We start from the raw sequence: 12,609 nt of genomic DNA, 5'->3' as shown, positions 1-12,609 counted from the left end.
GGACGGCATTTGAACCTGGCCAGTAAAGGACAGGCCATTTGGATGTTATTAAAAAACATTAGAGTTCCTAAAGCCTGCGCAACTCCCAGAGCCATCAGGTAATTTGAAAGAGATCCAGTGAGTTTAAGATGTGCAGATGTTTTCGTTTTAAAACTGGCATCTGTTTATGCAGACGCGCTTTATGTTAGAAAAGCCACAAAGGACCTCCAATAGGTTTTATGGAGCAGTATGAGCTAGAGCACTCAGCTCTGTAATTGTGCTGCACCAGGTAATGAGAAAATTGGTCACAAGCAGTGCTCCCTGTAGATGTAACCCGCAACATGCAATTTTGCACAGCATGTGCAGTATCTACTTTTATTTGTCTGCGCGGTGCCGTCTGAGGCCCTGCGCAGCTTTTAGGAGGTCAAACATAGTCACATGGTTTAGAGCCTAATTCTCATCAGAGGACTTATTCTATCTAAAAATACAACACATTTGAGCTTTAAACAAAACCTTACAAGGAGAGCGCATGAAACGGGTGATGAAAAGTTTTTCTTTTCTTTTTTTTTAGATTTGTGGCACAGGAATATAAATGCAAGCAGTATCATGTAAATAAAGGAGCAACATTTAATTCCCTTTTCTTTAAAAAAAAAAAAAAAAAAAAAAAAAAGCTCCTTTTCGTCATGTCTTAGCATTCAATTCCAAAAAATTAAAAATTAAATAAAAAAATTCTGGAACATTTTCAAAGTGTTTCAGTCTGGTTTTGCAAACATAAAACAGCCTCCCGGAGGTGCAGATGATTTGCGGATGAATGCACACTAATCCTTGTTTGTACTCTGCGACTAAAGAACAACTTTCAGCAAAACAATTAAAGTATCATATTAAAAAAAAGAAATCTGGAGGATTTGTGTTATTATCTGTGTAGTTTCTCTGACCTGGTTTTAATATTACCAGTCAATCAAGTCTTGGCTTCTATGAAGAGTAGTGTTCCTATGCTACTTTAATCTTATTGACCAATACTGTACCTAACACATCGTTAGCAATGTCATGGGTACAGCTTTCATTCATGCAGAAGAGTTGCTGATAAATGCACTGCAACATTTTATATTTTGTCTTTAAAAGTAATCTCCTTGTGCTGCTGTCTCTTATTAAGCTGTGAGTCATGAAAACTTGAACTTTTATCTGAAATGAAATCAACCGGTATAATTTCCATGGTGGTAGTAGTAGCATGGTAAGCATTAGTAACACAGATTGTAGAATGGAGAAATCAGTGCTGGAATACGCTAATGTTCAAGGATCAGAGGATTCAAGTCTTTGTGTCCTTGTCTGCATTGCTTTTAATGTGAGTGAACGTGTAAGTTCTCTTCAGACAGGAGTTTATTGAATTTTGTCGCCATGTTATGTGTCCTCTGTGGGTTTTGTGTGACTTTATCTGTTTAGCTCATGCTTTTGGTATTCAGGCTTTACCAAATGTCACATTGAGGTTATTTTTTTTCTTTTGCAGATGCAGTTACAGAGAAGGCTCTTTTGAAATCCGTTCTGTCAGGTTGCCAGAAAATACTCAAAATAGTGCTCGTAATGCCCAGCATCATGTGAGTTAACAGCGATGTGATGAGTGACGTAAACACTGTTCACACCCGTATCATTCAGTCATCGTTGCTAAACTGCTGTTTGTAATGTTTAAGTAGAGCTCATCAGGGGATTCTTGTGTGATTATTAACCCAAACTAAGCTAAAGTTAACTATGTAAGTGTTCATCTCAAAGTTAAAAGTTTAGAAGATGATGAGTAAGGAAGAATAGACCTTTTAACCAAGATCCTCAAACAGTGTTGCTGTTTTTAATGCTCGTAACCAGAAAGCTCTTCAAGGTCAGAAAGTACCACATGCATTTGGCTGGTTACCTACAGCATCTCAAGCAACTGTCAACACGTTCTCACTCCCAAAGCGTAACATTTTACGCTAGGTGACAAATCGTCGGTATATTACGCTTCCGGGCACCCAACACGTCCCTATATTACGACATTGGAAAAACGAGTAAACATGCGAACCGTTTGGAATGAATCTACACATGTACATTTGTTTTACTTCAAATTGATTTGGAAAACACTACTAACGTCATTAAAGTGCTGTTTAAGGTTCCGGTTAGGGCTGGAATACATGGCTCGAACATGTATTACCGTGGGAGCGTTATTCTACTGGATTTCATCCATAACCCGGCACGTAGCATAAGAACGCAAAAGGTGACCTTTCGCGTTCCTCAGGAAGGCCTCGGGACTTGACAAACCATCAGCATATTACGCCTCGGGAGTGAGAACGGGCTGCAACTGTACAATTAACTTTACAGTTTACAAGTCATGGTTATTTTGACCATTTACATCAACAACTTTATTAAGTTCAAACATGTTTTCATTAACGTAAGTTGTACAAAAAAATCACTTTGGGAACAAAAAAAATATTCAAGTGAAATTGATACAAAGAAAAATTGCCATGAAGCCGTAACCAAGCAGCTTTAATACTGTATGGTTAGCTGACTAAGACATTACCTGGTACATGACTCTGTCCTTCAGCTATGATGTTTAGACTCATAAACACTGTCTGAAGTTGACTTCTGGGACACGTTCTGTACAGTGATCAGGGTGCAACAACTGCAAACATGACAATGAAAGGTCTTTCAAAGATTCAGTCTCAGCACTGTACCAATATAGTACCATTACCATGGTGTGCAGCAGCAAAACAGGAGTGCTCTACAATGGTCTTCTCGTTAGCAGAGTGAGATTACTCTGTCTTTATATGTAATGGGAGAAAACAAATGTTTGGTGCAGTAATTGAACATAATCCAGTAACACGGTGTTGTCTCCGTGCACTCACGCTGACCTCTCCGGGATAGATGATGATGCTTAGATGATGCTTAAGAACAATGTTGTCCTGTATACCGTTCTCACTGGCATAGCAGCGTTGCTCCTGTGTCCATTTCCCATAATGTGACAAGGACATATTTCAGACTGAAGAGATCCAAACAGTAATCTACCACTTGAGAGAACTGTCTTTGAGAACAGAGGTTGAGGGGAGTGACAAGGACAAGTGTTCTACAAATGCCATATCTAACAGCTCCTGTGTTTCCAGTGGCACTTGAACTGAAATAGGCACGCTCAACAGGGGACAGGCTTCAAGATTTTTTTTTTCCATACTTCAGAAAGACTATCGTGTTGAAGTTGGAGTGCCTGTTGGTGTGTTAGAGTGTGTATCAACACAGCTGCAGTGGAATTTGCTGGCCTCAAGGCCGTTGAATTGTTTGTGATGCCGCTGCTGTCTTGCTGCATAGTGAATATACTGTAAAACTGAAATGCAGAACACTAAATTACTGTTAAGGCATTCACTCACACAGTATCTAGAGTAGGTGGTGATTTTTACTGTTATAATGTAAGGTTTTATAACAACTGGCAAGAAGAGTTCAAAAATAATAATATTAATAATAATAATGTGGTTTAGCTAAATAGTTGAACCATGCCAATCATTATATTCAAGTGTTCCAGTCACTTCCACTGTCACAGGTGCATAAAATCAAGCATCTGCTTCCGTTTTTTCTCAGAATTGGAAAACAGGACACTAAGAAAGAAAAAAGGATGTAATTGCTGAAGAGTTATTGAAGTACTATTGTTAAATAAAATGAAATAAAGGTGAAAGTCTGCCTTTTTTCTATTTAAATCCACTGTAGTAGTGTAAAGAGGTAAAATGTCAAAAATTATATCTTTGCCCAAGTACTTATGTACCTGACTGGATAGTAGACCTTATCTAATACTTAAATATTTAAAGAAGTGGAACAGGCAGTCTCCATTGTACACAGGTCTTGTCATATATTTAGGAGACATAAACACAAGCATACACAGATAAATAATGCATGTTTATTATCATTGTAATATCACACTGGTATTTATTTGTGTTTTAGCCCTTAGAAATCCTCCACGTCACACTGAACCGTCACATGTTTAATGGTAAGTTTCTGCTTTTACTGGTGAATATTATGAGTTTCCTACTAGTGATAACAAATTTCCGAAACCTCCATAGCCAGCTCCAGGCAGTCACTTGCATCATGACAGGACCCAAACACACCACAATCCAAATCTATGTATGAGTCATCATCACTGCTGGATGCAGACTCCGCTGTGGTAATGACGTGTTTGTAGCTGGGGCAACAGTGATTGGCGAGTCCCTTGCAGGAGTCAGGTAGCATGTGGATCATATCGTAGAACCGACAGAAGAGACAGTTCAAGACAATTCCTGCACAGTCAACTGAGGGAGACACACATAATCAGGAAAATAATGTACTCAGTAGTGTGTTTTTTCTTCTTTTAAATCAATATACATTTTTTTGTCTTCATAAAGGGCTGCAACCCCTTCACACTTTTACAATGACCTATTTGAAATAATGCGTGATAGATAGCGTTTAAATTATATCTCGGGACATAAATCATCCCTGCTCCTATAAGAGCTGGGCTTCACTTGTATCTTATAAGATTTTAAAAGCCCCCTTTCCTTCCTTTACACATGCATAATTTAAGAAATCATGCCTCGCTCCCTCACAGAGAGACAAGCAGGAAAGCTGTTTGGAGACATAATCAATTACCAGAAGTCTCTCTTGTATACTTTGCCAGGAGCACTTCCAACGTGCGTTGTGGTTACAGTGAGACAATGCTATGTGTCTTTCCAGCATGCTTTGCCAAATGGTTCCCCCATGGGTGCTATGAAGTGTGAGATCATCAAATGACACTGACCATGAGCAGACAGTTACTCACTGAAGAGTGTCACAGGAACGACCTTATGACTTGCGCTGCAGAGAATTCAGAGAAGGTATACCCTCTGCAAGGCTTCACTGTTCTCCTAAGCTTTTATATAAATATGTGGAGGTTTCAATCTGATCTTAGTTCAAGTACATGTTGGAGAAGACAGGTTGTGGGTCTGTCTCATTCCTGTGAACTGATTCTTAATGTCATTTCTTCAAATTTGGCCTCAGAATTCACAAAATCTGGTTATAGTTCAAAATTAGACTTGTTACACTAATGACACAAATCTAAAAAGATAAAATGATGAAGGGATATTTTATATCAAAGAGGTGAAAGAGCAACTCTGCTTTGGCAATATATAATATAGACCAGCGGTCCCCAACCTTTTTTGCGCCACAGACCGGTTTATGTTCGACAATATTTTCACGGACTGGCCTTTAAGGTGTTGTGGATAAATACAACAAAATAAAACTAGTACTGGTGCAAAAAACGAAGATTTATTCAGAACACACGAGCAAAGACGCAGGGAAACCGTGTTAATGATAAAAACGATTTAAAAAATAATGATCAAAACCCTGAAAACCATAAATTTCACACCCGACCCTCAACTCTTGCGGCCCGGTACCAAACGACTGACGGATCGGTACCGGTCCATGGCCCGGGGGTTGGGGATCGCTGATATAGACTGTTTTGCATAATCAATATTGAACATCAAAACTCGGGAAGAGAAAAAGACATTGTACTTTTAATCTCATACTGAACTGGTGACACTAATCTTGGGTGCCCACTGCTGTTGCTGCTAGTTTTATTATGTCTGTGAATCGCCTACATTAGCTTATTTAGTCTACATCTATATTTCAGCCACTGTCAAGCATACGGACAATACAATACAGCTTTACAACAAACAACCTCATGTCAACCTAAATGAGAACAACTCTCGTGAATGGATAAGATGCAACATATGAGCAAACTACATGTATTTCATCATCATATCCTTTTAATATAGTAGGAAGTAGAAATGGGTCCAAGTTATATCTCTGTATGTAGTGCTACAGCTTTGTAACTGTGGTCAGTTGCTGTCAGCATGCAACTGAATGGGGTCAAGCTGGTATCTATAATCAATAATATGGTGATTAACTGTGATAACTTTGTAATTTTTAACTCAGCAAAGACCACAAATCACAAAATTAAACAGAAATTCATGGGCACTACTTTCAGAGTCCAGCCATAACCTCATAGATTTGAGGCTAAAGTTCATAATTGCTCCACACAGAGCAATGTAGTTTCAGCAGGATGGCAGTTTAATTACAAAATGATAAAGGCGCTCGGCAGGCTTTAATAGAGGAATGTAACCTGAGTACAGTTTAGATGTGTTGCAGATGAGCTGTGCTCATTGGCTAATTCACACTTATTTGCAACATGTTGGCAATCTGTCTGTGTTTATAAATTCTTGCAATGCTTCCATTTCTTTCTCTGGGTCTTGGAGTTTGCGCTGCATCTGTGCTGCCTCCTGTTGTTCCTTCTCTTTAAGCATTTGCGTATTTCTTCGGAGTGCTTCATCAAACATTACACGCAAACAATTATTTTTCTGTGACACTTGAAGCTTGCACACGATCTCTTGATGTGCACGGTCTTTGTCGGCCTGACGGAAAGTGATTGCAATCATCCGAGACAGACTGCAATTGAATGGAGATAAGTTGCCTCTCGCCAGGTGACATGTGCAATTGCCCTGAGATTGAAAGTGATCATCCAGAGGTTGAAGGTGTTGAACGTTCATCCTCTGGGCAACCAGTTGGTCATCTCGGCTACTTGTAATCACTTGTGAGACGTTTACTCTAGTATGTCTGCGTCTACAAGACAAGAGCCACATCTTTTCTCATTGTCAATAAATAAAAAGACATTCTTCTATTTCCTTGCATATTAAACCATATTTAAGACAGTGGTTATCATTACAACATTACAGTTTTATTTATTTTTTTTAGTTTAAAAGAATTGCATCAGAACATAAACAGTCTGTGTTGTAATCAGTTATGCATCTGGATCTGAAGTAGTGATACTTGTGGCCTTTTTTGCATTAATATTTCTCTTTTTTGCTGCAGTTTGAGTTTCTAAATTATTCAGACATTTTCATAATTGATTGTATTAACTATATTTAAGCATTCTCACAGCATAGTAAGACATAAAGCTTGCAATTTGTCATTTTCATAATTATCCTGCATATTAATCATTTATTTCAACAGCAGAAAACCTGTATTTGGATAAAAAGTTAATTTCAAAACAATTTTAATGACGTCTCGAGAAAAGAAGTGGCACTGAAGACAGACTTAAACAGTAGAGTGAAGTACTGGTGTCATTTACCTCCTGGGTTGCTTTGCTGCGAGGAGGAAAGAGAGTCTGTGCTGTACGTTTCTGCAGAGGAGGATCTCCTTAGGTACATTTTCAAAGAGAAAAGAGGGGCAGCGGAGGCGTCACGCTCTCTAGGCAGCTTAGCCTTGGTGTCTCTGCTTGTCTCCCCAGGCTCCATTTCTGTAGAGGTATCAAGTCTCCAGCTGCTGACTTGAACCTCACTTTCGATTCTTTCTGTCGAATAGATGAAATGTTAAACAAATGAATCCTACAGTAAAGAATCAACAAACAACATCTACTGTAGTCTTTGAAATAAGTACTGGAGTACTGGAGATGTCCCAAAATCAAGTATATGTGCAAGAGTACAGAGAGCAGAGGTAACTGGTTCCACTGGTTTGCAGGTAATCTTGTGTAAAGCTGCTGATAGTACTTTAGGGTGGTGAACAGTAGGGGCATCACTCTAATGTCCATCCATCGATCCATTGTCAACCGCTTATCCTTTTCAGGGTTGTGGTGGGGGGGCTGGAGCCCAGCTGTCGCAGGGCTAACATATAGACACAGACAACCATTTGCACTCACATTCACACCTATGGACAATTTAGAGTTTCCAATTAACCTATCCCCACAAACTGCATGTTATTGGACTGTGGGAGGAAGCCGGAGTACCCGGAGGGAACCCACGCAAACACGGGGAGAACATGCAAACTGCACACAGAAAGACCCCGGCCTGATGGTGGAATTGAACTCGGGATCTTCTTGCTAACCACCGTGCTGCCTAAAGTCCATACACTAATCGTGAATGGTGATACAGGAAACTTTTAGCGTAGGTTAGCTTTAGCAGGGTTAGCTCATTTGCCCCATCCTTTCCCTACACACACAAACTTCAAAACAAAGCACCTAAATCCTTGTAAAACCTACAACTTCTCACTATCACATTTATTTTTCCTTTTTGTAGAGATTTTGGCCTATCAGTTTGGCCTTCAGAACTAGCAGGCTATTTCCACAATATTTTCTTTTTCTGTGCAGAGCTAGCTAAAAATTAGCATACAGACGTAAGACCAGAATGAGAATTAAAAAATGGGGAGATGTTCTTCTGGACCTTTGTAGTTATGGTCACAGAATAGCCAAGAGTGAACAGACGTGGAGCTGGAGCCATAAAAATGTAATGCTGCAGAAGTAAGTGGCAAGTTTTACTACTTTTTCAAGGGGATCAAGAAGTTAAGGTAAGAGATATAGTTTATATGGTCTAGTGTTAGGGATGTCACAGTATTTTGCAGCATTTTAAACATCAAACAAGGAGCAGAAAATTCTAAAAGAGCAGCCACCTTAAACCAAAACAGTCAGATGCTTAGTATATATGCATGTAGGCTTCTGTTTTTGATTTCATTAATGCTCTTAAGTCTGCTGTAGTTATAATTTGGAAATAGGTGTCATAATGAGTATGTATCGAACAATACAACATTTTTTATTTATTTTATCAACTTTTCTTCTGACGATGCTGTCTGTGTTGAGCGCTCAGTGAATCTGCGTTCCACTACTCCGCCTAGGCTGCACTGTCGAATGCAGATCCACTGAGCGCAGCGCAAGCTAGCAAGACAGAAGCTAAGCTCGTTGCAATATGGCAACCGCCACAACGCTAGACGAAATTGAACCTCCCCCATCCTCATTCAGATCTGGCGTTTGGAACTATCTTGGTTTTCATGTGAAGCATGACCCTGATGGTAAGCGCGTCATGGACAAAAGTAAAACAGTATGTCGGATGTGCCACGCAATGCTCAATTGGTGGGAACTAGTGCGTTAGCGCAGTTAGCTTGTTAACGTGTTGACGCTGTCCAGCCCCACGCATGGGGCGATCCATGGTAACTTGTTAACGGAGATTTGCTGCGTTATGGCGTTAATGTCATTTTAACGAGATTTACGCTGACAGCACTAGTGGGAACACAACGAATATCACTGCACATTTACGCCGACATCATCCTAGTGCAAAGACAAGTGGAAGCAGACAAAAACAACAAGCACGCATGCTACAAACTTTACCAGAGTCATTTAGACAGCCGTTAGCACATGATTCTCCTTATGGGGACCTGATATGTTTAATATGCTGCTGAGAATATAGCCCAGAAGAAGCGTATAGTATAGCTTTTATTTTGGAAAGAGACATTTCTCTGTAATAAACTCTCTTTTCCAAAGATGAGTGATTTCTCGATCAGATAGATTTTTTATTTTTTTTATTTTGTTGTTTCAGCAACATTACATTTAAAAACCGTACTTTTGAGTTAAAATATACATTTATAATTTTAATAAATGACAAATTAAAGAGGCTTGAACATTTTTTTGTATCGAAAAAATATTGAACTGTGACACCAAAGTATCGAACCGAACCGTGAATTTTGTGCATCGTTGCACCCCTAATGAATAAATAAATAAATAAATAAATAAATATATATATGCCATCAGTCACAGAAAATCTGCATCCTGATAAGCACAAGTAAAGACATTACTGATGTTGTGTAAACTGTGTATTTTTGGAAATCCAGTAATTGGGAGATTTGTAAATGATTTCAGTACATTTCAATAATAGAAAGTTACCACGCATCTTTGTGGATCAACTCTTGCATTGAACTCTCAGCAAGATAGTAAATAAGTGATAAACATAACTGGAAATGAAAAACGAAACGCTGCTGGCCATATCCCATTCTGACAGCTGACACAATGAAAAGATAAAAACATATCTAGCCTGTGCTGGTAGTTCCCAGAAAAGTGTGGAATTTCTGGAATGAAGGGGTTGTTATTGTTAATTAATACGTTAATTAATACAGATAATAATGAATTACTCTGCTGGCAGCAGACTGTTTACTTTTTCACCACCTATTCCGAATGAAATATTCACCACTCCTTTCTGTGTTTTACTTAAGATTTAATGCCCGATGATTTATTAATTTTTGAGAGTGAATAAAATGTATTTGTTTTCCCTAAATTCTCAAAGAAGAGATAAAAATGGACATTGCTCAGGGCCGCATTGTCCATTTTTAAGATTTTATTAGTTTAAAAAACAACTGCTCCCATCAAATAACAGAGTTAAACATGGTGTCTCGTGTTATCATCTTTTGTCAGCATGCGAGACTCTTTTATGTCTCATTAGAATTGTTTGTGTTTTTACATGTCATGTCTCCGTGATTGAATGAGAAGTGAAGAAGGCAAGGATTGCTATTTGAAGTACAAGTTAAAATAAACTTGTTTGAGCTGAGAATGAGCATGATGCTCTCGGGTTATCAAATGAATTAAGTAAGAAGTGCAGCTGGTCTATGCCCATGACCATTAACTGATAGAGAAATAAGGCCTGGGGGCATACTATGCATTTTTCAGGTTTTGTTCCAGTGTTTCACTGAGCCGCGCTCACTCATTAGACACCACAGTTGCTCCGAGCGGTGGGTCTGAAGATAATTTTACTTCATGTTTAAAATCTAAATGCAAACTGGAAGTATACAACAAAAATCGTCTACAGACTATAAAGAATGCATGTAAGCAAGCAACTAACAAAGAACAGTAGATGATTTGAAAACAGGGGGTTTGTTGGGGAAATCATTCTCAAACTGTAGGGCTGTTCACAGTCACTAAAGTCAAATAACTGCACAAGGCAAGCAAAGTGATGGAACAGTAAGGATGGCACTGGCTATCTCAGATCATCACAACAGAGATTTCTAAGAGACATGACAACTCCGAAGTGACACTGAGCTGTTTTTCTACAAACCTAATCTACAACTCACCTCCTTTAACCCATGTAGAGCTCTCCTCACCACCGTTTACACTCCCTTTGCCTTTTGCATCAGCTCTCAGCGTTGTTTCATCTGCCATCTGGTCCATTGCATCACAGATAAAAAATGCATTTAGTATGACAAACCTGATTATCTCAAGCCAAAAATATGTGGCTGCACACAATTGAGGCTAACGTGGCTTAATGTCTAACACAGTGTTACCGCAACTCACCGTCTTCGTGCGCTGGTCCGCTCTTGGGATTGGGTCGTCACGCGGCCAGCTGCAACATAGTCTTCTTGTCCAGGATGCGGAGGCAGCTGTTTACATCGGCAAAGCGTAGCGCACCCAAGACAGATCATCCCTTTTGCAATGCACAGCGTCCATTTGGCCTGCTGCCTGCTGTGCTGTAAGGCTCTCCAATATTCCAGTGACGCTGGCAAAAAAACCCACTGGAGATCTGTTCCTATCAAAACATCACTGGTACAAAGTCAGCAACATTTTATTAGTTTGAGTTATTTCCCTCTACAAAGTGATAATGAAGCAAAATGCAAGTGCAGAGGATCACATAATCAAAGGAAATATCACATTAAAATTATAATTCCCCATTCAAATGCATTATTAAGCAATCAGGACACACAATAAAGAGATTTTATAATGTTATAGTAATAATGTGAGAGAAAAAAACCCCCAGCTACATTAGAACAGAATGGCAAGACAGGCTAACTCAGTCCCTCCTTCGAAGCTGGGCACATATGCATGAGGCAGCGAGTTCTGTTTTGTTTGTTGTTGGGGCAAAACATGTGGTAAAGCATGGATAAGAAGCTGCATTCAAATTTCTCCGAATACAAGCCAACCAATTTAGTCTAATTAGGCTCAACACTAGAGTTGCATTTTAATAGACGCCCCGCTGTGTTTGCATATGTTTAGAGAACAAGAGTCATGCTAATTGAAAAATTAAGATGTGAGAGTATTTGTCTACCGAGCTCCCACTATGCTGCACTCAGTGCAAATATAACTCCTGAAGAGTTTTCTAGTGCCTTCTTTCTTCTTCCACCTCTCGTTTGCTTTGTGCTGTGACGATGATACGATGTGACAGACAAAAGACTAATCGAGATTGTGCTCTTGTGCTCTTCAAAAAGCACACAGTGACAGTGTGACAACACCATACTTCCACTCTTTGGGCTTGTTGTTTCTCGGTGACGCGGCAGGTTTTGTTTCGCTGGTCAACGTCAATCATGCAGTCAGAGAGGTTCCAGGGGTTACGTGGTTAATTTGACTCCCATTGAAATGTGCTCTCTGTGAAATGAGCTGCTCTGCCCTGCATCTGCAGAGAAGCCACTGTAGCTGACACCCCACCCTATTAGAGCCTTCCCTAATGCTGAGCCCAGTGACAGTGTGCGATCAGGTTCAGGTACGAATTTGTTATGTCCAAGTGACATCTTTCTGACCTCATTTGCTGCACTTAAAGTCTACTCCATTATTTACAGTTGCTAAAGTTAGTAGAACCAATACTCACCCACACCTTCTTGACGCAGATTCATTGTTACTGTGTTTATACTGATAAGCCATGGCATTAAAGCCATTGTTATAGTTCCCTTTCATGCCACCAAACTGCTCTGGGACATCTTTAGTTGTCTTGTAGTTTCAGGTATTGGGATGCTGCCTTGGATCCTATGTGTGCTGTGGGATGTTTGGTGAGATCACCTGTTCCTCCACACCCCCCTGATGCCTGAAAGGACTGGAATAAG

At 39.6% G+C, this 12,609-nt stretch overlaps 1 protein-coding gene across 1 annotated transcript; it reads right to left on the bottom strand.

Moving 5' to 3' along the window:
* Window positions 1–2,112: 2,112 nt before the first annotated feature.
* Window positions 2,113–11,307, bottom strand: mdfic2 (MyoD family inhibitor domain containing 2). Its single transcript, XM_005943853.3, has 4 exons — window positions 11,093–11,307; window positions 10,873–10,960; window positions 7,118–7,339; window positions 2,113–4,268 (listed from the first exon to the last, which is right to left on the bottom strand). Exons 2-4 carry the CDS (start codon window positions 10,958–10,960, stop codon window positions 4,012–4,014), a joined length of 567 nt encoding a protein of 188 aa, XP_005943915.1. The 5' UTR covers window positions 11,093–11,307; the 3' UTR covers window positions 2,113–4,011.
* Between the last annotated feature and the right edge of the window lie 1,302 nt (window positions 11,308–12,609).

Source organism: Haplochromis burtoni, unplaced genomic scaffold (assembly GCF_018398535.1).
Source record: "Haplochromis burtoni strain Fernald_Lab_line unplaced genomic scaffold, NCSU_Asbu1 Contig_245, whole genome shotgun sequence".
NCBI classification, from domain to species: domain Eukaryota; kingdom Metazoa; phylum Chordata; class Actinopteri; order Cichliformes; family Cichlidae; genus Haplochromis; species Haplochromis burtoni.
Note: the sequence above shows the minus strand (reverse complement) of the source record. Positions and strands in the feature narration are given on the sequence as shown.